General features: G+C 39.4%; 2 protein-coding genes across 3 annotated transcripts in view; one reads left to right on the forward strand and one right to left on the reverse strand.

The window, feature by feature from the left end:
• Positions 1–27684, forward strand: part of ZNF793 (zinc finger protein 793) — a 147790-nt gene that overhangs the window by 27169 nt on the left and 92937 nt on the right. The gene's annotated exons all lie outside the window — the stretch shown is intronic.
• Positions 1592–27211, reverse strand: LOC140637738 (uncharacterized). The gene is made up of 7 exons (XM_072834034.1): positions 27072–27211; positions 20894–20968; positions 19969–20028; positions 17584–17674; positions 15299–15425; positions 14334–14432; positions 1592–7657 (listed from the first exon to the last, which is right to left on the reverse strand). Exons 1-7 carry the CDS (start codon positions 27194–27196, stop codon positions 5964–5966), a joined length of 2271 nt encoding a protein of 756 aa, XP_072690135.1. The 5' UTR covers positions 27197–27211; the 3' UTR covers positions 1592–5963.

Below are 27684 nucleotides of genomic sequence, written 5' to 3' on the forward strand. Positions count from 1 at the left end.
TAGTAGCCAGCAGGTCTCTTACTGATCTTATGGTATTGCACCATATACCAGGACTCTGGTGGGAAGGATCCCATATCTCCCTATGGGTTTTGATGAGTCTGACTTTGCATTCTCCTGGGGTACAGAAGTCTTTCAATCAGTTTCTGAATTTCTCACAATGGAAATTTTTCCATGAAACCTGGATCAGTGTGTTTGTTGAGAGAAAAAAGGTCCAGAACAGCCAACTCTGCCATCTTGCTGACATCTCATTTGCATGTATCTTATCCTGCTTTATATGTGCCCACAGGTTACTGAGTCTCTTCTCATTCAGTCTTTTTCTCCGTATGCTTCATTTTTTCCAGGTATGTTTGTTTTCAAGTTCACTGAATTTTTCCTTCTTCTGTGTTTAATCTTCAATAAAATTTTGTTCTCAGATATTTTTCTTTTCTAGAAATTCCATTTGTATCCTCCATATCTGTCCTTATTATGTTGTGGTTTTAAAAATTCTTAACCTATTGAGCATAACAGCTTTAGTAATTTTATACTGATACCATTTCTCCTGCCATTTCAGTTGGCTGATTGATTTTTTTTTCTGGTTTTGTGTCATTTTTTTTTTTTTACCTTTGTATAGATACTGGATATTGTGAAATTTACATTGTTAAATGGCGGCTATTGTTACATTTCTTTTTTAAAAAAAGATTTTTATTTATTTATTCATGAGAGATACAGAGAGAGAGGCAGAGGGAGAAGCAGGCTCCATGCAGGGAGCCCGACATGGGACTCGATCCTGGGACTCCAGGATCACACCCTGGGCTGAAGGCGGCGCTAAACCGCTGGGCCATCGGGGCTGCCCCTATTGTTACATTTCTTTTAGAGTGTTGAACTTTGCTCTGTAGACAGCTAGATTACTTACTTGATTCTTTTGAAACTTTGAAAAAGCAGTTTAGGACAGGTCTAAAGTGCTTTAGAGGTAGTTCCCCTCTACTCCTATTGTGCGACTCTTCTGGGCTACCTATCAAATGGTATGGGTGATCATCTGTCAGAATTAGAGCATCTCTGCCATTTGTCAGCTCTGGGCATTTTACAACTTGCAGCTCTCTGCATTTTACCCAGTCTTGTAGAACCACACTCTATGTATGTACTACTTAATATTAGGAAAGACTGAAGAGGACCCTTTCACACATTTCTGAAATTCTCTGCACAGCTTCCTTCTCTCTAGAACTGCTTTGCAACTTCCAGACACATCAGTCTCTTTAATCTCCATCTTCTCAACACAGACCAGCATACTCTGGGATAACCTTTCTCGTTATTGAGAATGTATCTCCAGGTAGAAAGTTGGTATGATCACAATACTCTCTTAATTTGTATCTCTTTTGTTGGCGATCAACAGTCCCTGTTTAAACTTGTTATTCCATATGGCTCCAAAGGAAGTCCTTATTTTTTGCTCCTGGTGATGTAATGGGGAATGAACACTCTCATACATTAATGATGAAAATGTAAACTGTTTCATGTTTTGGCATAATTTGTTAAAATTTAAAATGTACATGTAATTTGACTTAGCCTAATCTGTAGGAATATACTCTGTAGAAATAAAAACACAAACATGCAAGAATAAGCATATAAGGGCATTTATTGCACTGGTTTGTAGCAACAAAGAAATAACCTGAATACTCAGTTTGCAGGGGAATAGGGAGGATATATCATGGCATTGCTGTTACTATGTTCCTGTAGGCATTTTTAAAAAGCCAGAAGAGCAAGTGTACAAGAGACATACCAACAAAATGCAATGAGCAGATGTCTTCTAAATTCTGAGTCAAATAAAACAACTATAATCATTGGTATCTGAAAAATTACCAGATATTAAGTCTTTATCTGTTCAGGATACGTACTGAAATATGTAGAGAGGAAATGCTAAAATATACTGGTTTGGCTTTAAAATACCCCAGCCAAGAATATTTGGAAGGTTAACAAGAAAGATAAGAGTGATTATTAAAAATATGTAATGCTGTATGTTATCTATACTGGATTTAAAAGTAAAAAATAAAAATAGGGGTGCCTGGGTGGCTCAGTCAGTTAAGCATTTGCCTTCAGCTCAGGTCCTGGGATTGAGCCCTACATAGGGCTCCCTGCCCACCAGGGAGCCTGCTTCTCCCTCTCCCCCTGCTTGTGCTCTCTCCCTTTCTCTTGAGTAAAGAAATTAAATCTTAAGAAAAGAAAAAAAAAACTATGTGATGGGTACATGGCTGTTCTTTGTACTATCCTATTTTCGTTATATGTTTGAAATGTTCTATAAGAAAAAGCTAACACTGGGCAGCCCGAGTGGCTCAGCAGTTTGGTGCCTGCCTTCAGCCCAGGGCCTGATCCTGGAGACCTGGGATTGGGTCCCACGTCAGGCTCCCTGCGTGGAGCCTGCTTCTCCCTTTGCCTGTGTCTCTGCCTCTCTCTCTCTCATGAATAAATAAATAAAATCTTAAAAAAAGAAAAGAAAAAGCTAACACAAAATAAAACAAATTCTAGTGGGTAGTCATCCCATTGAAACATTTTTTTTAGACTCAAATATGGACCATATTTGAGAACAGAAGGAAACATCACAAGATAAAGACCAAAGTTTTAACAGTAGATGGGTGGGAGGTAGTGAATGTGAGTTTTTAATCTGCACTATTTCTTTGGTATGGGTTAAACTTTATTATGTAACTTTGTAAAAGAAATTAATGACCTTTGAAAAGAATTATATGCATGTAGGGGAAATAGAGCTTAATTTTGAATGGGTGTGATGGTATCAATATATCTTACCAACGAAAGCAGTGTAGCAGTTACTTCTGTTTGTCTTTATTATTTGATTAGTGTACATTCCTATCCCCTTGTTATTACCTCAATAGGAAACTAAGTTTCAATTTATGAAATAAATATAAAACGCTGAGATAATTAATATTCATTCAAGTTTTACATTAAACAACCTCATAACAACAGCATAAAGAATAAAAACCTAACTAAATCAATCTAGATGTTGAGGGAATAGGGAAAGGGTTATGAAAACTTGAGCTAGAACAAAAACTACTACACCACCTACCAAATTTAATTAACTGCCATAATACTGTAAATTTCATCTTATAATTATTCCTTTTGGTCAGCAATGGATTTCTCAAAGTGAGTTCATAACCCAAAGATAGTATGTTGGAAGAGAAAGCATTCATGGTCAGGACTGGGAAACAATGGTAATATTTTCTTTATTGGAGGTCTTCTCACAACCTTTTAATTTGTCTTGTTCAAAATGGAATTTGCCAGTAAGGGAATTTGGTTATGCACTGCAGTATGCAATGAGACAGAACCCTCTTCTCCAGTGATAGTTGGAGATTATTATTTCTTGAACATATTTTGGGAGAGTCTGGTTCAAGGTATTTTCTGCTAATATGCAAATATGTTACATGCCAGATGTATATCAATGACTTACAACAATGCAGCAAATGTTTTACTTACATTATTTACATTTTCTTTAAATTCAGTGTGGTAATGATGCCATAGTTTGTCCAGTATGAGCAGGGAATGCATGACTGCATTAGCTAGCATCACAATTTTTACTCTAATGATTCACCAGAGGGAGTTCTAATAGTTCTCAATCTTTTTTTTTTTTTCACTTTAAAAAATGGCAAATTAGCATTTGAATTATTTTTTTGAAAGAAAGTGTAATGCGTAAGCTGGGGGATGGGGGGAGAGAAAAGGAGGGACAGAGAGAGAGAGGGAGAATCTCAGGAAGGCTCCATGCTCAGCACAGAACTCTATGCAGGGCTCAATCTCATGACTCCAAGATCATGACCTGACCCAAAATCAAGAGTCAGACACTCAAACAACTGAGCCACCCAGGTGCTCCTGGATTACAATTTTGTAATATAAATGTAAAACCAGTGTCTTTCAAAATGGGGATAATGAATAGTACTAAGTTGTGAAGACAACAGAGTGGGCTGTAGATTTATTACAGACAATTTAATAGAAAACAGCTGAGTGCATCACATGTAGTAAGTATTGTTTTGAGAACTTATGTTTCAATTATTCTAGCAATGGTTTTTATTTTACTTTTATTATTATTTTATTTTACTAATTGTTGTGTCCATTATGTACTAATACAATTTATTTATTTATTATTAAAAAATATCTACTTATTATTTATTATTATTTATTTATTTAGAGAGAGAGAGAGAGAGAGAGAAAGGCAGAGACACAGGCAGAGGGAGAAGCAGGCTCCTTGCAGGGAGCCTGACTCTGGACTTGATCCTGGGTCTCCAGGATCATGCCCTGAGCCAAAGGCAGCGCTAAACCACTGAGTCACCCTGGCTGCCCCAATTTATTTATATCATAGTTTCTGTTTCTTGAAGTGTAGAAGGAAAACATAATTCATACTTTATATTTAAAATCATTGCATGCACAATCATATCTGCTAATTATTTACACAAGTTTACTAGGTTTTACAAGTTTTATATTATTCTGAAATCTCTGAGAGAAATCAAGTAGGTGGTTTAAGCTGAATTTAAATTACATCTGAGAAAACTAATCAGGACATTTGAGTGGGCTGGAAACATTAACATTTTTCCCATTTAAAATAATGCAGTGTAGACTCTGAAATTTGGGCATCTGAAAATTTACTATTCAACAAATTATCAAGAATAGATTAGGTACAGATAATGAGAAAAAAGCCATAGTTGGTAAATTTTGATTTCTCATTTAAGACTAATAATTGCATATATATTTTTCTTTTTTTAGTTTTTTTCTCTTTTAATGGAGCTACCTGGCTATCATTTTATTGTTAAATTATTTTTCCCTTAAAGTAGTAATTAGAAAATATGAAATAACAACTTCTGCTTTTGGAATTTGCTGTTGAAAAATCACCTCTCCCTGATTTTATAAAAAAGCTTTACAATCTTAAAGGGATTTCTTCTATAGTTTGTTTGCAGTATGAATTATCTTGTGCAGCAGAATTTATGAGCTCTAAAATGGAGAGCTTCCTGCCTTTTTTTATATTCTAAAGTTTCTGTCATAGAATAAATTATCTGGTGTTCATAAAGGGATAGATGGTAAAAACAAAACAAAAAGGGGGGCACCTGGGTGGCTCAGTTGGTTAAGCATTTGCCTTTGGCTTGGGTCATGACCCTGGGGTCCTGGGACTGAACCCTGCCTCCAGCTCCCCACTCAGCTCTGCACTCTCCTGTCCCCCTGCACCTGCTCACTTGTGTGCTTGTGCTCTCTCTCTCTAATAAATAAAATCTAAAATGAAACAAAATTTTTAGAAAGGGGATAGATGATAATAGAATGCTTATATCTTACTGTACTCAAAAATACTCTTACCATTTGACTTCTCCAATAGCATATAATAATGATGATAATAACAGATGAAAAAAAATAACAGATGAGTATCAGATACTGTCCAGAGAGAGTTGCATACATTTAATCATTTTTAATTTATTTTTTTTTTAAATATTTATTTATTTATGATAGTCACAGAGAGAGAGAGAGAGAGAGAGGCAGAGACATAGGCAGAGGGAGAAGCAGGCTCCATGCACCAGGAGCCCGACGTGGGATTCGATCCCGGGTCTCCAGGATCCCGCCCTGGGCCAAAGGCAGGCGCTAAACCACTGCGCCACCCAGGGATCCCTCATTTTTAATTTAATCAATGTGCTGTTATTCCATTATTTTACACAAAGAAACTGAGGCACACAGAGATTAATTTCTCCAATTTCACAGGAAATGGTGAAATAGAGATGGTGCTCAATAAAGAATATACTTCAGCATTACATTTCAAAGCTATAGAGATTCTTAAAAATATTTAATGGGTTCCAAAAGTTATTTCTGCATTCAATACAGGTTTTCTAAAAATTAGCTGATTTTTAGCACAAGCAAAAGGATCTATCACTACATTCACTATGAACATAATATGGGTTCTCTAACATTTCAGAAGTGTTGAAGCCTTCTATTAAATCAAAATCAAGGCTTTTTCAATTATGAAGCCTCATATGTTGAGTAAGTTGTGAATGACGTCTAAAGTCTTTACCACATTGAACACATCCATAAGGTTTCTCACCAGTATGGATCCTTTGATGTAGAGTAAGTTCTGAGCCACGACTAAAGGCCTTCCCACATTCCTTACAATCATAGGGTTTCTCACCGGAATGAGTTCTTAGATGTTCAGTAAGATGTGAGCCACGAACAAAGGCCTTCCCACATTGCTTACATTCATAGGGTTTTTCACCTCTATGAATTCTTTGGTGTTCACTAAGTTGTGAGCCATAAATAAAAGCCTTGTCACATTCCTTACATTTGTAGGGTTTCTCACCTGTATGAATTCTCTGGTGATATGTAAGTTGTGTGGCACGAAAAAAGGTCTTCCCACATTCCTTACATTCATAATGCTTCTCACCATGAATTTTCTCATGTTGGGTAAGATATGCACCACGAATAAAAGCCTTTCCACACTCCTTACATTCAAAGGGTTTCTCACCTGTATGAATTCTCTGATGTTCACTAAGTTGTTTGCCACAAATAAAGGCCTTCTCACATTCTTTACATTTGTAGGGTTTTTCACCTGTATGAATTCTCTGATGTTGAGTAAGATTAGAATTAGAAATAAAGGCTTTCCCACATTCTTTGCATTTATAGGGTCTCTCACCTGTATGAACTCTCAGATGGTAAGTTAGTTGTGAGCCACGAAAAAAGGCCTTCCCACATTCTTTACATTCATAGGGCTTCTCACCTGTATGGATTCTCTGATGTTCATTAAGTTGGGAGGCACATAAAAAGGCCTTTCCACATTCTTTACATCTGTAAGGCTTTTCACCAGTATGAACTCTTTGATGATAAGTAAGGTGTGAACCAAGAATAAAGGCCTTTCCACATTCCTTACATTCATAAGGTTTCTCACCACTATGAATTCTCTGATGGTAAGTAAGTTGAGAGCCAAGAATAAAGGACTTCCCACATTCCTTACATTTATAGGGTTTTTCACCACTATGAATTCTCTGATGGAGAGTATACTGTGAACAATAACTAAAGGCTTTTCCACATTTCTTACATTCATATGGTTTCTCTCCTGTATGAACTCTCTGATGTTCAGTGAGCTGTGAACCACGAATAAAAGCCTTCCCACATGCCTTACACTGATAAGGTTTTTCATTAGTATGAATTTTCTGATGTTGAATCAGATCAGAACTACGACTGAAGGCCTTCCCGCATTCCATACACTCATAAGGCTTTTCACCATTCTGAATCCTCTGATGCTGAATATAGGCTGGCTTTTGGCTGAAGGTCTTCCTACTTTTCTTAACTTCAGAGTGTTTTTCTTTATTATGGCTTTCCTCATGCTGAGTAAGGCATGACAGGTAGTTGAACACTTGTTCACATTCCTTACATTTGTATAATTTTTCCTTGGTAGGATGTATCTGATAAAGAGTAGGTGACATAGAATGGCTTTGAGTGGCCTTTTCACCACAGGTAATTTTCATGTGCATGTGAAGTCCTTCCTGACTTCTCTGTTGACCCTCAAACATTCCTTTGCCCTTCGTAGTATCTCTAAGACCATTGCAATCAAGGTTATGACTGAAAGATTTCCTCATATTCTCCCCTTGCAGTGATTCCATTTCATAAGCTCCCTTTTCTGGGGATGACTTTATGATCTTACAACTGGATTCCAAGTCTGGAAGATAACAAGAAAGCAAATTCCTGCTGTTTTGGTTTACAAGGAGAAATGAAACTTTTAAGCCTTCTAAAGTAAAAATGGTAGATAAAATTCTTATAAGAACAAAATGGCTCAAGCAGTGCTGAAATATTTTGTGCAAATAAAAGACACTAGGAGAAAACACAGAATAAAGGGAATTTATAGGGAGGAAGTTAATTAGAAAAATAGTCTAAGTGTGTTCTCAGACTTTGGAGGTGGATTAGAATCCAACCATGGAAGATTTTAATAGCAGAAACTCTCCCATGGAAATATTTGATCAAATGTAGATATCCAATCTATCAACAAGTCCTATTACCTCTCCTATTAAAGTTTATTGAGTATCTGACCACATCCGCTACTATCACCCTAGGCCAAGCCACCTGTCTCTCAGAGTAATAGCCTCTTAACTGGTCTGTTCTTTGAACTATGCCCATACAATTTGTTCTTCACACAGCAGGCAGAAGAATTCTTTTTAAAATTCATATCACAGGGGATCCCTGGGTGGCTCAGTGGTTTAGCGCCTGCCTTCGGCCCAGGGCGTGATCCTGGAGTCCCGGGATCAAGCCTCACATCAGGCTCCCTGCATGGAGCCTGCTTCTCCTTCTGTTGGTATCTTTGCCTCTCTCTCTGTGTGTGTATCTCATGCATAAATAAATAGAATCTTAAAAATAAAATAAATAAAATAAAATAAAATAAAATAAAATTCATATCATATTACTCCCCTGTAAAAATCTTCTCAGATTTTATTTTATCATCTTAGAATAATATCCAAAGTTCTTACTTATTATGGCACACTTGACTTTAGTCTATGGTAGTTTGCCCTACTTAGATTCATCGCTTACCGCTCCTAATTATTCATTTTGTTCTCACCACAATAGTTCCTTGCTGTTCAAAAATGCCAAGCATATGCCTCCATGTTTACCTTTTGGAATGCTCTTTCCCCAGATATCTGCATGGCTTGCTCTCTTCTCTCACTTCAAGTTTTCTGCTCAAATGTCACATTATCAACACACCCAGTATAGAATTGCACCTGTATTTCATTTATTCACTAGTGGATATACTATTTTTAAAGCTGGTACGTTGTCTGTCTCCATACTTAATCAAAGCAATGACTTTGCTTCATTCTCTGCTTTATTTCTAGTGCCTAGGATCATTACTTGCACATTATTGACATTCACTATTTGTCAGCAACTTTAAAAATGCAAATTTTTCTTCATCTATCTATCTCCCCAGATGCTGCTGGTATAGAAAAAAATTGAAAATACAGCTTAAAACATTTCAATGGTTTACTCCTTGTACTTCCAAATAAAATCCAAATTCCTGTTCATGGCCTAAAAGCCCCTGCATGATCCATTCCTTGATTACATTTCTGACCTCATATTGAGCCATTTTTATCCTCAGAAACAATGCTCCAACCCTACTGGCTTTATTTAAGTTCCTGGATCATATCAAATTCTTTCCCATTTCAGACTCTTATATGCTGTTCCATCTGCCAGAAATGCTGTCTGCATGGCCAATTCCTTTATGTCTGAAATGTTTTAATTTAAACGGCAGCTGCTCAGAAAGACTACCCCTGAAAACTCTAATTGGGTCCATGCTTTCTCTTAATCTCTTTATCTGTACCTTATTCCTCATTCTTGTTTCAATTTTTACAATCCTAGAATTATATTTCATTTATTTATGTTGATCCTCCTACTCTCCAAGCTTTACAAGTTTAGAAAAAATATGCCTATTTAGCTATTCCCCAGAACATAGAAACCATATACAGTATTTTCTTTTTCCCTTATATATTTTTTCAAGTCTTCCTTTCCAATACATTCCACTTAACGCCAAATGTTCTCATATTTCCCAGAAAAGCATCTTTATAATATTCTAGAAATAGTGACAAGCTCACACAATAAAGAAACTTTTAGGGATGCCTAGGATGCCTAGTGGTTGAGTGTCTGCTCTCGGCTCAGGGCACGGTCCTGGAGTCCTGGGATTGAGTCTCACAGTACACTCCCCTGGAGGGACCATGCTTCTCCCTCTGCCTGTGTCTCTGCCTCTCTCTGTGTGTCTTTCATGAATAAATAAATAAATAAATTTTAAAAAGAAACTTTTATGTTGTTCTGAACAAAAATGTATAGGTATAACTTCTTTTTTTAAAGATTCATTTATTTATGATAGACAGACATAGAGAGAGAGAGAGAGAGAGAGAGAGGCAGAGACACAGGAGGAGGGTGAAGCAGGCTCCATGCTGGGAGCCGGACGTGGGACTCGATCCCTGGACTCCAGGATCACGCCCTGGGCCAAAGGCAGACACCAAACCGCTGAGCCACCCAGAGATCCCCCTAGGTATAACTTTTAAGTGTAAAAGAATACTATATAATATGCCTGGAGTGTGAGGCATAGTCTCTGATGACACTGTACCTAGGCTGTAGAAAGTAATAGAGGATGATATTAAGAAAGAAAATCAACATAAATCAGTAAGATCAAGTTTAAACAGTCTTTAGAAATGAGTCAGAGGGGAGCATGGGTGGCTGAGGTGGTTAAACATCTAACTCTTGATTTCAGCTCAGGTCATGATCTCAGGGTCATGAGATCCACCTCCACATTGGGCTCTGCACTGGGCATGGAGCCTGCTTAAGATTCTCTCTCTCTCTCCCTCTGCCCTTCCCCCTTCTAAAATTTTTTAAAGAGAAATGATGCAGAAATCTAAGGAAAACATGCTTTCACTGAAAAGCAGAATGAAATTGTAAACAAAAATAAAAACAGGGCAGCCCCGCCTGCAGCCCGGGGTGTGATCCTGGAGACCCGGGATTGAGTCCCACGTGGGGCTCCCTGCATGGAGCCTGCTTCTCTCTCTGCCTGTGTCTCTGCCTCTTTCGCTCTCTCTGAATAAATAAATAAATAAATCTTTAAAAAAAAAAAAAAACAGTTAACATCAGTTAACATCAACTCATGTCAACAAAATGTATTGGGATAAGAGTATTTGGCTTTTACTTTGTTTTTGTCAGAGAAGCACAATATGGTTTACAAAACCCTAGGAAAGAACCCAACTGGAATATGTTGATTAGAGGAACAGTCTAAGGGATCAAATGAATCCAGTTTAGACCCAACTGTTCTCCATGTTATAATAACATGATTAAATAGTTCTTTTTGTTGTCATTAAATTAATGAAAGAAAAAAAATGAGAAAACTGCAAAAGAGGTGATGGCTAAGGAAGACAAAATAGCCTGAAAAGCAGAAATCATTTTAGGAGGTCTCTTTCATTTTGGCCGTGCCCCTTGCCCCTCATCTCCTGCTGAATTAATCTCTGAAATTCCTCTTGAATCTGTTGCCTTATCTCAATCCCTATCTACTATCAACACTCAGAGAAAGCCAGAGCACCTCTTGTGTGAAGCAGAACAATAACCTACTCAGTCATGTGCTGAGACTCTTCCTTCTAATTTCCATCTGGCAGTCAAAAGTGATACATTAAATATGTAAATTGTCCTATTTCACTGTCCTATTTAAGATTCTTCATTAGTTTGCAAATGCTTTGGAGACAAAATTCAAAGATAAGAAATACATGCTATATTATGATCAAACACACACATACATAAAGCCAATAGGTCATGGAATTATCTTTCCTACGTGGGATGCGTTCTGATATTTAAAAAATTTTTCTCTTCTGTGTTATTTTATTTGAGAAACAAAACGATAAAAATAAATGCTGCTCATAACCCACCAAGTCATCTTATTTATTTATTTATTTATTTATTTATTTATTTATTTATTTGAGAGAGAGAGAGAGCACACAAGTGGGAGGAGGGCAGAGGAAGAGGGAAAGAATCCTCAAGCAGACTCCCCACTGAATGCAGAGCCCACTGACAAGCCTCTATCTTAGGACCCTGAGATCATGACCTGAGCCAAAATCAAGAGTCAGACATTTAACCAACTGAGCCACCCAAGCACCCTCACCAAGTCATTTCTATAACCCCTAGAAGGTTCAGCCTGGTCTAGACCCTGCCAGACTCTCCAAACTCACACCTGGCACCATTCCCTATGAGGCTCCAAATATAAGGGCCTTCTTAGGATACCTCATATTGCACCAAGCTCCATTCTCCTATTGCCCTCAATTCGCTGTTGCCTTTGCCAGGAATGCTCTTCTGTCTACCCTCAGCCTCCCTACCTGCTTTATATCCTTTCAGGGTTCACCTGAAACTTTACGTTCCTTTGCAATTCCTGAAAAGCCGTCCCTAATCCCAGATTCCAGCAATGTTGCACCTGTAATTCTCTCTTATATTAAGACAGCCATTCCACCCACTACAGCCTATAAGAGAGGCCTCTCTTGGATGTTGGTAAGACCTCCATATTCTGCTATTAATGCTGGCTTCTCCCGGAAAGTCTTGACTTCTATACACTCTTAGTCCAACAATGCCACTACCCTTAGGTTATAATAGGCGTAAGTACTCATCTTTCCCAGAGAAACTACTCTAGGACCAATCCTGTAATTCTCGACATTTCTAGGTATGAGTCCATCACTAGGACTCTCATCCCATCCAGGTCTAGACATCTTTTATTGTGATGCAGTGTTCTCTTGTACTCTAACCAGGAGGCCTTTGGGAATTCACAGTATACGTTCTGCAAATACTCTGTAACCTCAGCCTCCCTCCCTTCTATGTGTTCTCTTCACCTCTTACTCTGATTGCAACCTTGAGCACACTGCTTCCCCTGAAGCACTGTTTTCCTCTACCTCACTCCATCTACCCTCCCTCACAGTAGACATAATAGACCTTGTCATTTCCAATTATGGAAATACTTCCAAAATCTCAATTTCAAGTAACCTTCCTTTGTGATCACTACCACCCATATTTCCAGATCACTTACTCTTGTACATCTCTCCAATATTTATCTCCATCTTAAAGGCTCTCCTTTGAAATCAAAACAAAACAACCTCTTTGATTCTCTGATTTACCCTGCAGCTCCTATTCATTTACTGTGCTCCTTCCTGGTAAAACTTTTCAAAAGAGATGTCTGGATTTCCTGTCAATACTCCACCCCCCCCCTTCTCTCCCACCCTCATAACTAACATTTTTGCCATATTTCCTTCCAGGCTTTTTTCCTTTACTTTTATGCAGTTGAAATAGCACTCCATATACAAACTTGAATCATACTTCTTTGTCCTCTATTTATACTTTTGAGAATTCCTCAAATGGCCCTCAACACTTCCTGGTGAGTTAAATCACTTTCCCACAATAGTTTTTATTGTTGTCTTATTTCTTCTCTGTTCTCTTTTTAATCCTCTACAATCAGGTTGTTATTCCTCTCATTTCTAAACCTACTCTGTCTGGGTCACTAGTGCCCTTTGTCTTGCCAAATCCAATAATCAGGTCTCATCCTTCATCTTACTTGACCTCATAGCAGCATCTTTCACAGTTAACCACTTCCTCTTTATGTTTGCCACTTGGCTTCCAGTCCTCTGTATTCCAGATTGCATCACAGACCACAGGTTACTTAAGTTACTCCTTAATTTCCTTTGCTGGATCATTATCCTTTTCCTAACTAAATGCTGGAATGCCCTATGGTTTAGCCCCTGGACTTCACCTTGCCTTCCATCTAGACCAATTCCCTCCATAATCTAATCTAATCCCATGATCCAGAGATTAATCTTATATTTATTCCTCAGTCCTGACTACCATCCCGCAGGCTTTTAAATGCTTATCTAACTTTTCTATTAAGAATATCTAATGGCCATCTCAAACGCATAACTCTTGACTTTATTCTGCAGGCTTCCAAACTCTGATGCCTTTATTTCCAATCCTTCAGCAAATCCTATTAATTGTACCATCAAATATAACCAGAATATAACCCATTTTCATCACTTTCATATATTAAACCCCATTCTAAGCCACTCTTATCTCTAATGTGGACCCCTGAACGAGACCTCTAACTGGTCTTCCTGCTTTCATTCTTACCCTCATTCTCTATAAGCACTCAGAGTGATCTTTAAACAAAGATCCCTTTACTCATCTGCACAAAACCCTCCAATGGCTCCTTATCATGCTTGTAATAAAATCTCATTCCTTGCCTAAATGGCCTTATGTGATCTATTCTCTGCCTATTCCTCTGACTTCATCATTAATTTCTACTTTTACTTTTTTTATTCTAGCCACACTGTCCTTCTTGCTGATCCTCAAATAAGTGAAGTTCAGCATCTCCTCAGGGGCTCTGCACTTCTGTTCCATCTGTCTAAACACACACTTTTTTCTTTCTTTCTTTCTTTTTTTTTTTGCATGGCTAATTTCATTCAAGCCCGCATTCAAAATTACCTCCTCTGAGAGATCGTCCCTGATTTTCCTAATCTAAGAACACAGCAAGCTCTCAACGAAGTTGATGGCGATACCAACTCTATTAAAAAAAATAAATATGAGGATATCTCTGGAAGAAACCAAAGGTAGCTTCCTCATTAAAACAAAAAGGGAATATGAGGGAGGAAGAGTGGTAAATGTGAGTTGGAAGGGAAATTCCTTTTGGAAACTCACATTGATATAACCTTCCTGCTGAGATCTTAGACTTCTTTCCACAGGCCTTTGAAGAGAGCTTCACATAAACATCTCAAAGTGGTGCCACCTCACAAATCAGTTGTTATTATTAGCAAGAGCTGCTCCTATGTGACTAACTCTTTATTCACCTGAGCTCCTTCTTCTTGTCATGGCTCTCATCACCATCCAGGGGTCCTTCCCTTGCTCCAATAAAGAAAACACATCTGGTTTAGGGATCGAACATCCAGCTTAAAAGAAAAGAAATGGGATATGGTCATGGTATGGGAATCCCAGATTCAAATCCAGTCCATTGATCATCACAGAAAGACATTGAAGGAAATGACAGAAGAAAATGTGGAGGTCTGAAGATGAGAAGTAAGAACACAGTGGAGCTGTCTACTCCTGTTAGCTAGGATACAAGGGGGAAGTTATTCAAATAAGAGGGCTTAAAGCTATCAGCAGAAGGGAGGAAGAGAAGGGACAAAAGCAGGGAAGGAATGTGTCTTGTTCTGCAGAACCAACAGTTCCAGCTGAGAAGACCCCTACATAGGTGTTTTACCTGGTAGACCTTTGCTAAGTGTGTCCAGCCCAATAGCCCCTTATGTGGGAGTCAGTGTGAGCCAGAAGAGAGCTGAGGACCTGTACAGAAGCCCACTTGAGCTGACCTGAAGGTATTTTCAGCTTATTATAATACTAAGACCTCCTCCTATGGGTAGAGTTTTCCACCATTTTTTGAACATACAATGTACACACTGGCACGCTGAAATGCCAGATATGTGCAACTGAACCAGAGTGCCTATATGAGCCCCCTGCCCTCGCCCCCTGATATGCTGCACAAAAACTTCCTGTACTAACCCCACAGGGAGATAGTGCTTTCAGAGTGATATTCTGGTTTCCTTACATGAAACAAGTAATAAAAAGTTCTTTGCTTTCAATGTTTCCTTGGGTTGTGTTCAATTTGGTGCACCCCAAGCAGTGGACTACTGGAGTTCAGTTACCCTTCTATCTCCAAAAAACTCAAACCTTTCCTTAGGGAAGAGAAATCAGAAAATGATCATGAAGGAGGCAGAAAATATGGGAGACAAGTTTTGTGTATTGAAGAAGATGATCTTACCTAGTGAAATCACATTGCTGTAGTTCTCCAACATCACATCCCTGTACAAGTCCCTCTGAGTGGAGTTAAGGCATTCCCACTCTTCCTGCGAGAAGTCGATGGCCACATCCCTGAAAGTCACCAGCCACTGAAACAACAAATCCATTTATTATCGGTGAAAATAGGACAATGACTTTGAGGTAAAATGAGGAAAGAAAGAGAAGGGCTTGAAGGAAAGGGATAACACAATAAATAGGCTGTGGCTGAATACCTTGTAACATTAAAGGAAACTAGGTGCCTCAACTATAGTGTCAACATGATCCTTGATCAGTCCTACTGTTGCATAGGAAGACAAAACTTACTGTGTATAATAGGATAATTCTATTATCCAGAAAAGTCCAAGAATACAATGCAGATGAAGTTATCTAATTAATGAATGCAGATTAAATGAAATAATAAATGGAGCCACACAGCATATTAAGCTTTCAAATTCTCAAAAAATAATAAATTCTCAATAAATATGAGTTCTTTCCTTCTTTTCTCCCCTTAAAGAAAGTAAGCAAATTTAATGAAATGTTTCCAGATTTTTAATAAATCTCCATCTAAAACATAGAATTTGGCGGGTGCCTTGGTGGCTTAGTCAATTAAGCATCTGACTTTGGCTCAGGTCATGATCCCAGAGTCCTGGGATCAAGCCCTATGTGGGCAGGGAGTCTGCTTGGGATTCTCTCTCTCTCCTTCTGCCCCTCCCCTCCACTTGCATGTGCACATGTTCTCTCTAAATAAGCAATAAATAAATAAATAAAATCTTTTTTAAAAAAGAATTTTTGAAGATTCAAATTCTTTAAGTCACAATATTATGTCATAGAATATAATTGATATTTCCACTTTATGGATGCAATGATCTTCCTGTTTTGAGTATTTCAATCAAATTCTCTAATGTTTTTGAGCCCTAAGAATCTATACTTTTCAAGAGAATAGGCATCTGGAAGATTTTATTTCTACTTCCTTTGATGCAAGCAGATGGATGCCAATCCAGGTGCTATAGGCATCACTGACACATTCTTACCAACTCCAAGGAAAACCTGTTGCTCATCCTCATTGGTTCCTGGGCAAGAGAGTTGTGCTACATAGAATAAAAGCCCCCCAAATATGTCCATATCTGAATCCCTGGAACTTTTGAGTATGTAACCTTATATTACAAATGTAGATGTGATTAAGGATCTTTAGATGGGAAGATTATCCTGGGATATCTGGTTGGGCCCAATGTAGTCATAAGAGTATTTTAAGTGATAGATGCAGGCAGAAGGGTCAGAGAAGGAGAGGCGATAATGACAGCAGAAGTCAGAATGATGATTACTGTCTCTGAAAATGGAAGGAAGCCATGAGCCAAGGAATGTGGGCAGCCTCTGGCAGCTGGAAAAATGCAAGGAAATAGATTCTCCTCCAGAATCTCCAGAAGAACACAGACCTACCAACACCTTGATTTAGCCTGTAAAACCAATTTCACTTTGACCTCCAGAAGTACAGATAATAAATTTGTGTTGTTTTAAGTCACTAAGTTTATAGTAATTTGTTACAGCATTGACAGGAAACTATACAAGAGGCAAGATCTCTTCTTCTCAGAACTAAGTTCCCCACCCATTCTTTTTTTTTTTCCCCAAGATTTTATTTATTTATTCATGAGAGACACAGACAGAGGCAGAGACATAGGGAGAGGGAGAAGCAGGCTCCTCACAGGGAGCTGGACGCAAGACTGGATCCCCAGGACCCCAGGATCACACCGAGCCGAAGGCAGATGCTCAACCACTGAGCCACCCAGGCACCCCCTCCCCCATCCATTCTCCCCCACTGCCATCCATTCTTAAAAGCCTCGCAGAAAATGTCGTCACACACTGAGACTTGGAAGATCCAGCAGAAATGCTTTCACTTCCAAGTGGGAAACCTAGGTTTGTAGAGATCAGTTTGCCATGTGTTCCATATAACTACCTCACCAAACCATTATACTAATACTGCTCTTAAGGGGAGACATTTCTGCTTCCTTAGGACTGCTGGCAGAAGACTTTGCATGTAAAATATGTAGAATGAACTGAAAAAACACCTAAACACTGTCTGGTGAGGGGAAAAGCATTTAGAGAAGAATGGAGCTCTTTGCTAAGATCAGTCAGTCACTGAATGGGAAAAATTGGGGAGCAATGATTCCCTTAGGCAACTAAGGCAGGCAGAAAATTTTGGGATAAATAAAATGTGGTGTTCACACAACAGCTGATTGCACTTCAAGAAGGAAAAATGAAATAGCAACTCACATGGGGCATGTTTTTTAGAACTGTACTGTCAGGACTGATCAGTTTTCTGGGTTCTTCTCCTGGAGAAATGCAGAGTCCAGAGAAGGCAGGGCTGGAGAGGGAAAAAGAAGCCATGAGATCAGATCAGGCTTGCCTCAGAGCCCACAAAATAAGCACCATGGAACCAGCTTTATTTCATCTCTTTGAGGGAGTTTAGAAAAATCTTAGCCTACCTACATATCCAATGGAATACACCCAAGACAGTAGGAATTCAGTTCAGACTTCTCCTTAATCCTCATGCTGAAAAGGAACTCAGAGGGTGCTAGTTTTCCAGAACACCTCACATCGTTAGGATAGGGATTGTGGGATACAATCCCACAAGGCTGCTCCTAAATCCAGAAGCCAATCTGAAATCCCTGGCTATCAGTACTTCTGACCAATCAGCTATAAATTGGGGACTCCCACAACCCCATCCTAGGTTTTATACTTTGCCAGGATGGCTCACAAAACTCAAGAAGGTAATCTACTTACATTTATAATTTGTCATAAAGGACAGAACTCTGGAACAGACAAATGGAAAAGATGCATAGGACAAGGTATTGGCTTGGACAAGGGGCATGCTTGAAGCTTTCCATTCCCTGGGAGTGCCACCCTCACAATAGCTCAATGTGTTTATCAATCCAGAAGCTCATTGAATCTCCAAGTGCAAGAGTTTTTATGGCCGTTAACCTCCAGTGCCACCCACCCTTTTCCTAGAGGTCAGTGGATGGGTTGGAAAGTTCCAATCCTTTAATCACTTAGTCTTTCTGGTGACTCCAATCCCTTCTGAGACTATCTAGGGGCCCCACCCCAGCCACTTCATTAGCATAAATTCAAGTGTGATCAAAAGGGGCTTGTTATGAAAAATAAAAGACACTCCTATCACTCAGAAAATTCCAAGGGTGTTAGGAGCTCTGAGTCAAGAACTAGGGATAAAAACCAAATATAGGGCAGCCCGGTTGGCTCAGTGGTTTAGCGCCTGCCTTTGGTCCAGGGTGTGATCCTGGAGACCCGGGATAGAGTCCCCTGTCAGGCTTCTTGCATGGAGCCTGCTTCTTCCTCTGCCTGTGTCTCTGCCTCTCTCTCTCTCTCTCTCTCTCTCTGTGTGTGTGTTTCTCATGAGTAAATAAAATCTTTAAAAATAAAATAAAATAAAATAAAATAAAACAAAACAAAACAAAATAAAACCCAAATATATTATTGTATCACAAATACTACTGCAGATTTTGACATACCAGCAAAAAAAAAAACCCCTGCCAGCATGTTAAAAAACAATCATGATTATGTGGGACTTTCTCTGTAATAAAAAGATGGTTTGACATTCAAATGTCAACTAAGGGATCCCTGGGTGGCGCAGCGGTTTGGCGCCTGCCTTTGGCCCAGGGCGCAATCCTGGAGACCCGGGATCGAGTCCCACGTCGGCCTCCCGGTGCATGGAGCCTGCTTCTCCCTCTGCCTGTGTCTCTGCCTCTCTCTCTCTCTCTCTCTGTGTGACTATCATAAATAAATAAAAAAAAAAAATTAAAAAAAAACAAAAACAAAAACCAAATGTCAACTAATAGAATCCACGATGTTATTCGTTCTATGGAAGAAAATCATACTATCTTCACAAATGCCAAAAAAATTTCACAAAATTCACCACCCACTCCTGATAAGGACACAGTAAGAAATAGGAATTGATGACTATTTTAATGATAGTAGGGAAAATTGACATGAGTGGAGCCATTTTAAAATGAAGCAAGAAGGACCACTTCAGAGAATCTGCCTTATGCCTCTCTGTTTGGAGAATAGATCCTGATCATAAGACTGATGGTTGTGGACTTTCTGAAGATATAATCAGTATTGATTAGTGTATAACCAAGAGTAGTTTAGCCTTTTTTTCCCCTCTTCTTAACTCATGTAAAAAAAAAAAATCCTTGCTTTCACTTTACAAGTGGGACACTATTTGGTTTCTACCTGAATCTGTGTTCCCTGAATTGAATTTTTTTAATCCTAAGAAATGCTCGTTTGCCTCTTATAGCAGCACTCTATTTTCAGGTTAATAGTAGAAACAAGACAAGAATACCCACTGCTCTCACTATCATTTATCATTGTATTAGCTATCTTAGCCAAATAAAAAGGCAAGAGAAATCAACAAGAGCAACAAGAATAGGAAAAGGATAGGCAAAACTCCAAGAGATATAACAGAGAGCATGCCTAAAAACCCCATGAGATACAATGAAAGAAAAAAAAAAGTACAACAAATAATGAAAGAGCTTAGTAAATTAGCAGGATATAAAATTAGCATTAAAAGAAATGACCTTTATATATAAAACAATAACCACATAGAAACTATAATAAAGAAAAGCCATAAAAAGGATGAAATACCTAAGCCCAAGCTTGACAAGAAATGCATAAAAGCTGCAAGAAGAAAAACTTGAAATACTCCTGAAAGACATAAAAATAGATTTGAATAAATGGTTAGAACAGCATTTAACATTTTTTTTTCCATGGTCTCTCTGAAGAGCCATTCTAGACACCTTTTTTCCTGTCTCCCTCCACCATGAAATTTTAATAGGACAGATATACTGTGACATACATATTTATATAAGTATATAATATAAACAATGTAATCAAATCTTTATCATTCAAAACCATTCTCTTCCAGAAAAAGGAAAAATTAATTTAAGAATTACTTTTAGTTAATGAACTTAACTTCTACTAGATAGACGAAACTTTTAAATAGTTGCTTGATCTTATTCCCGTATTGTCAACATTTTCATTTCTCAGCACTGGACATAATTGATGGGTTTCGCAATGTTAAATTTGGCCCAAAATCTATAATCCTGAAAATAGCCATGATGAGAGATACCCTCTCAATCTTTGGGAAATAGCCAAATGAAACGAATCTCCTTTCCCCATATAGCTTAGATAAGACTGGAGGATTACCCCCCTCCTCTTTTTAACTGGACAAGGCCAGGCAGAGCTCCAAGTGGCCATTCCTTGTTTCATAAATGATTGGCGGGCTGCTGGACCCCACTGACCTAACTGGACAAAATGCTTGATAACTTCACTTGACCAAACTTTAGCCAGACTTCTCTCCTTCTCCCAGGCTCTTGAAAGCTGGCCTATGCTATATTCTGAGCCAGTGCAGAATGCAAACAACCCTCTTAACAATGACTCAAGCCCCTTCCCAGCGGACTGCAGAGGACAAATCTACACAGCTGAACACCCACTCATCCCAGGCCACCACATTCCGTTCTTTCTGGCCTTGTTTACCCTCTGTATAAAAGAAAATTCTTTTCTGCCTGACCTTTTAGGTTCCTGCAGATCTTGGGGTTGGAATGTTCTCCCAGTTACAAGCCTTCCTTTCCTCACTGCACTGATCCTTTGAAAAAAAAATCATTCCTTAGCTAAGTCCAAATTTGTCTTTTATGAGGTGTTGAATAACTCTATAGAATAATAAAACATTTTTATTTGATCCTCAAATCCCAAGTCAAACACAAAAGCATGATCAAATATAAATAACATCCACAAGGCAGCCAATGGGCCCATGCAAGGCCACTTCTTGTAATAACAACTTCAAGATTGAGCAATCAGTTGAAAGTTCTCCATTTACAGCCACCTATTTGCCACAGGTTTTTGGAGTAGTGATTTTTTTGGGGGGGTATCATTTTTATTGCATACATATATCTTCTATGACCTTAATGTAGGTGCTGTTCATGTGATACCCAAGAAATGTCAATGAGAGAGTAAATAATGAGGAATAAGATTTTGTTGGCTAAATTGTGTTTTGGAGAGCCACAAACAATTCCAGTATCTAAGATTTTCTCACTCCACGTCCAACACCAGTTTTCATCCCCTGGGAGGCAGTATCACCCTGATTGAGAATACATGGGCTAAAATGATATATTATAAAGAGGTTAATTCTCCAAACATGGATATTTGATATATAAATCAAAATATAAATTAAATATTATGCCAATAAATATACTAACAAGTATGGTGATACACAAATGAAATTTAAATTCATTAAGCAGGAAATTTAAAAAGCAAAAATAGCCAGGAAATACCTAGAAAAAGAAGAAAACAGAGATTTAAAAAATACTATAAAGTCTCTATCACTAAAATACTGACTACTGGCACCTGAATAGACACATTTTAATGGAATAGTAGAACCTCTGATCTCTAGGGAAAGAGATTATTTAATAAATGTTATTTAAAAAAGTAAAATTGGATCCACATTTTATACCACATACCAGGATTAACTCCAAATGGATAAGAGATCTAAATATGAAAAAGTAAAAATCATAAAAATGCCAGTCTTAATTCATTTGGACTGCTATAACAAAATACCACAGACCAGTCAGCTTATAAAGAATAGAAATTTATTTCTTACAGCTCTGGAGGCTTGTAGTCCAAGATCAGGGAGTCAGGTTTACCAAATGAGGGTCCTCTTCCTGGTCACAGACTTATTGTACCCTCACTGGGCTTCTTTTATAAGGGAACTGATCTCATTCATGAGGAATCTACCCTCATGATCTCATTACCTCCCAAAGGCTCCACCTCGAAATACTGTCATTTTCGGCACAATGATTTCAACATACAAATTTTTTGGAAGGGTCAAACATTCAGGCCACAGGCATGTTAAAAGAAAAAAAATGGTTGAGTTCTTTCTAAGTTGGGAGGAGACAAGCCTTTCTATTTCTTACAATCAAATGAATACATTTTACTATATTTAAAAATCGCATCAAGAAAAGAATACAAACACAAATAACAAATTGGGAGAAGATATCTGCAACTTAAATAAAAAAGAGTGACTCTTCCTATGACCAAAAGAGTTTACTTTAAAAACCAAGAGAAAGATTAAAAATCATTATTAGTAAGAACAAAACAAAGACAATTCATAAAAAAAGAAAAGCCCAATGGACCATTAAACATCTGAAAAGTGTTCAACTTCATTTATATAAAAGAAACCTAAACTGAAACTAAATTGAGAAGACCTCTACTTCCAATGATGATTAAGAAGAGCCTTATGAACGGGACGCCTGGGTGGCTCAGTGGTTGAGCCTTTGGCTCAAGTTGTGATCCTGGGGTTCTTGGCTCTAGTTCCACATCAGGCTCCCTGCAAGGAGCCTGCTTCTCCCTCTGCCTAGGTCTCTGCCTCTCTCTATGTGTCTCTCATGAATAAATAAAATCTTAAAAAAAAAGAGCCTTATGAACTAACTTTCTTACAGAAAGTACTATCAAACGTAGGCAGTACAAAACACAAGATAACTGAAGGTACTGGGGAATGAACCGAAGCACTTTACTTGCCAAAAACTTGTAAACTCGGGTACATGGGCGGCTCAGTCAGTTAAGCATCTGCCTTCAGCTCAGGTCATGATCTCAGGTCCTGGGATGGAGCCCTGTGTTGGATTCCCTGCTCAGTGGGGAGTCTGTTTCTTCTCTCTCTCTCTCTCTGCCTCTACCCCTCACTTGTGCTCTCTCTCTCTCTCAAATAAATAAAATCTTTTTTAAAAAAATCATAATCTGAATCCAATTAGGAGGAAACATTGAAGACATGCAAATTGAAGACAACCTGCAAAATAACTGGCCTGTACTCTTCATAAATGTCAAGATAATGAAGGATCCAAAAAGGGCCCAGGAATTGTTTCAGATTAAAGAAGACTAAAGAGTTGTGATAACTGAATAAATGTGTGATCCTAGATATGATTATGGAATGGATCTCAGATCAGAGGAAAGACAGCTATATAGGACAGTACTGGGACAACTGTATAGAAATTTATTAACTTCTATGAATTCTGAATTAATAATGATTATGTCTGTTATATATCCATAAGCAATGAATACTCCTAATATCCAATGTTGTCTCTATATGCCAAGCCCCATAAGAGGAACCGGAACTCCATAGAGAAATGGCTCATTTCAGGTCTGGCACAGAAAATGTACAAGGTGAACTTGGGACAACTTGTGCCAGAAAGCAAATAAGCTATCCGTTCTTATACAATTGTGTCAAAAGACATAGGAGCTGACCAGAAAGGACTCCCACTGGTTAAACAGAGGGCAGTTGGAGATAAAAAATAAAAAGGATTACAATGGTTTGAAACATATCAAATGTATCTCAAAAACCCATGAGTTACATAGTACTCAAATGGACTCACTTTTGAGACTCCTTAGAAGGTTGGAAGACACCAACTCATTTCTCTGAAAACTAACCCATAAAGGGAAAGAATCAAATCGACTTTTGTCTTCCTAGGTGAACTGAATTGTCAGATAGCCAAAACAGCTGATGTAGAAAAGTTCTTATTTATAGAACTTGAACTAAAAAATGCAGAAGGAAGTGAGATAATTTTTTAAATCACTGTAGGTAGGCAGACAGCTTCTACTTTACTGTCTTGCCCACTGCCCCCTTGTGGTGCATCCAATAAACTCGTTTCCTTAAAAAAAACAGGTCACTATGTGTAATCCTTAATGAAATTATAGATTTCACCATCAATCATAAATTGATATTATAACCTTTAGGTCAGTGTTTCTTAACCTTTTTTTTTTTCATTATTAGCTCCCAAAGAGTCTTTTTTGACATCGCTTTTTTCCCTATCACCATCCAACTATGAAATTTTAATACCATAGATATACTGTATCTATGTGTTTATGTACTGTGTGGCCTCAAGGGCCACAAAACATTGTAGTATCTTAAGAGTTTAATCCCCTTGCTGGGCAGAGGGGTGAGGATGCTATACCTTCCTCTATTCATAGGTGAAAAAGGAAGGGGGAATTTATTTATTTTTAAGATTATTTACTTATTCATGAGAGACACACAGAGAGAGGCAGAGACACAGGCAGAAGGAGAAGCAGGCTGCCTGCAGGAGCCTGATGTGGGACTTGATCCCTAGACTCCGGGATCACCACCTGAGACAAAGGCAGACACTCTACCACTGAGCCACCCAGGTATCCTGGAAGGGGGGACTTTATAAAAGGATTAAGTGGACAGCACTTGACTACTGATCAATATGGCATCACCAGGGATGCCTGGGTGGCTCAGCGGTTGAGCATCTGCCTTTGGCCCAGGGCCTGATCTTGGAGACCTGGGATCGAGTCCCACATTGGGCTCCCTGCATGGAGCCTGCTTCTCCCCCTGCCTGTGTCTCTGCCCCTCTCTCTCTGGGTCTCTCATGAATAAATAAATAAAATATTTTTTAAAAATATGGCATCACCAGAAGTGGGACACCAGACTTTAAAAGCCTCAGGACATGATGAACAGAAGTACACAGTACTTCAGTAGTTCAGTATTCAGCTATGAATTACTTTGGCCTGAAAATGTGATTTATACAAAATATGATCTGACTTTGATCAAGCCTCTAGAGCTAACCACTCATTTACAGAAATATGGGGCATTGGGAACAAATTATATGGCACCACAAGGAAGCTATTAGCCAAAAAGTGGAACGCAGAATATTCTGTAAATAACCTAGTTTTTTGTTCTGTTTTATTTTGTTTTACAAATCAGTGATACCAGTTAAAGCAAAACAAAAGCAAAACATGGAACGGAAACTGTTGTAGATTAAAGCACTGTGCACTGTGTAGACCTTATCTGGACCATGATTTGAACAAACCAATTGTAAAAACCTATCTTTGAAAGAACTGGGGAAACCTGAATAGGTACTGCGTATCTAATATTATGGAATTACTGTTAGGTTTTAAAGTCGGGATAAAATCATGGTAATTATCTAAAAATGATGTTCTTTTTGGCTATATATGCATACATATGGATAAAATTATATAATTCTTGAAATGCTATGGGGAAAAAAGGAGGAAGGATAGATATAAGGATATTTGCAAATGTTTTAAATTATAGCTGGGTGTTGAGCACATTGGGGTTCATATTACTTTCTTCTATGTTTGAAAATTTCCATAATAAAGTTAAATTAAAAATCTTCAAATCTGGGGTGTTTGGGTGGCTCAATAGTTGAGCATCTGCCTTTGGCTCAGCTCATGATTCCAGGGTCCTGGGATCCAGTCCCCCATCGGGCTACCTGTAGAGAGCCTGCTTCTTTCTCCACCTATGTCTCTGCCTCTCTGTGTCTCTCATGAATAAATAAAATCTTTTTTAAAAAGATCTTCAAATATCCTCCAGAGGGTATAGTTCTCTCTCATCAAAAATCAGTCCAGAAAGGGCTGCTTTGTCATTGGGTGGAACGGAGAGGTGTAGCGTGGTGAGAGAATGTAGTTAGCTTAGTGAGCTCATCCCTGCGGTGCCATCATTTACAGGGACAGCTGTGCCAAGGACCAGGCACCTGGCTGGTTTCTCCTTAAGATGTTTCAGGAGAGGAAATATCAGAAAGGGAGACAGAACGTAAAGACTGCTAACTCTGGGAAACGAACTAGGGGTGGTAGAAGGGGAGGAGGGCGGGGGGTGGGAGTGAATGGGTGACGGGCACTGGGGGTTATTCTGTATGTTAGTAAATTGAACACCAATAAAATTTAAAAAAAAAAAAAAGATGTTTCAGGAGAAAAAATAAATAAATAAATAAATAAATAAATAAAAATTAAAAAAAAAAGATGTTTCAGGAGGCAGCAACATCTCGAAAAGTCAGAAACTTGAGGGAAGAAAAAAAATTACAACTTATTTTAGGCAAGCTTTTTAGACATCCTGTTCCCTTTCCTGCTCGGCTCTGTTGGAAAAAGTAGAACGGAGAAAATAATCATGGGCTATCAAGCCCTTTTCAGAGCCGACAAAACAATTGAGGATCATCTCCCACAACAACTTCAAGCTAGATGGTTTTCCCCACAGGGCCCTCAAAGTAGAATGGGGCATCCTATTACGGTGGTCTTCTCCCTTTCCTAGGGCACTTGCAGGTGTAAATCCTCATTTATAGGGGCAGCTTCACAAATAGGCTCGTTCTCTGCACAGTAAAATGAAGGAATTACAGCACCTGGACCCGCGCGACTCTCAACGGACTGTGTCCCTGTCACAGCGGGGTACACAGGTGCCAAGGATCCCAGCCGCCAAAAGCGCTAGAAGACGGCAGATGGGCCCATCGCGCCGCCAGAGAAGCGGACACACACCCATCCCACGCGGTAGAACGTTCAGGATGACCTATTTCCGACCCCGTCCTCCCGGAACCAAAGTCACGGTGCCGAGTTTGCCAGGAGAGGGGTGCCAACTGCACTGCACTCCGCCGACGCGGGGGAACCAGACGAATGGCGCCACGCCCCTGCCACTCGGAACCGAAGTGACCGTAGCCGATATTGCCGGCGGAGAAGGGCACAGCCACCCCGCCACGGCAAGGCCGACTTCCGCAAGGAATTAACCGTAAGGAGCGCTACGACTCAGGAGAAACGCAGTCCGGAGCCGGGATCGTCCCGACTCCTGCCAGCACCGAGCTCCAGCGGGCATACCGGTATTCCCAGCGCCACATGGGCACTTCCTCCTGGGTGCTCCACAAACCAAACGCAGCGTGCGGGTCCCAGTGGGGCGGTCCACTCACCTGGCCGCTGCAGACTGGATCCTTGCGTCGAGACGTAACGGAATAAGTGTACGAAATGGCGCGGGGACGCGGTGGCCTCCGGGAAATGTAGTCCAAAAGTGTGCACCCACCCCCACCAGCTCCATCCCACAGAATGCAAGAGGCAGTGGCCAACATTCTGCGGCCTGGCCGGAATCGGGAGCGGCTCACGAAAGTGTGAGCCGACCTATTTCGTTTTACTCAAGTGACTCCCCCCAGAAAATCCCAAGGAGGCCACCTAGTTGGGTTACCAAGTTGGGTCTTGAAGTGATACCTTCAGAGAAATGTAGTCCAGGGCTGAGAAAGCTGCAGAAGGCCAGGGGGTAGGGTGCGGGTTTCTCAGACAGGAGCCCTGGCTCAGACCCAGTACTTGTGACTACCAGGTTTCTGCCCCAAGAGGCATCGGCGTTTGACGCTTACTTCAAGGACTCGTGTTTGTACCCAAGTGTCCCCTGCAGGGGACGCGAGGACTGTGGGAGAGTGTGGTGTGTGTCAGGTTGTGTTTGAGACTATGAGGGGGATGTTCATGGATAAGCGTGTGATCCATTCGGGCTTATGTGAGAGTGTCTACGGACGGTGTGACTATAAGGGAGAT

Source organism: Canis lupus, chromosome 1 (genome assembly GCF_048164855.1).
Source record: "Canis lupus baileyi chromosome 1, mCanLup2.hap1, whole genome shotgun sequence".
In the NCBI taxonomy this organism is placed as follows: domain Eukaryota; kingdom Metazoa; phylum Chordata; class Mammalia; order Carnivora; family Canidae; genus Canis; species Canis lupus.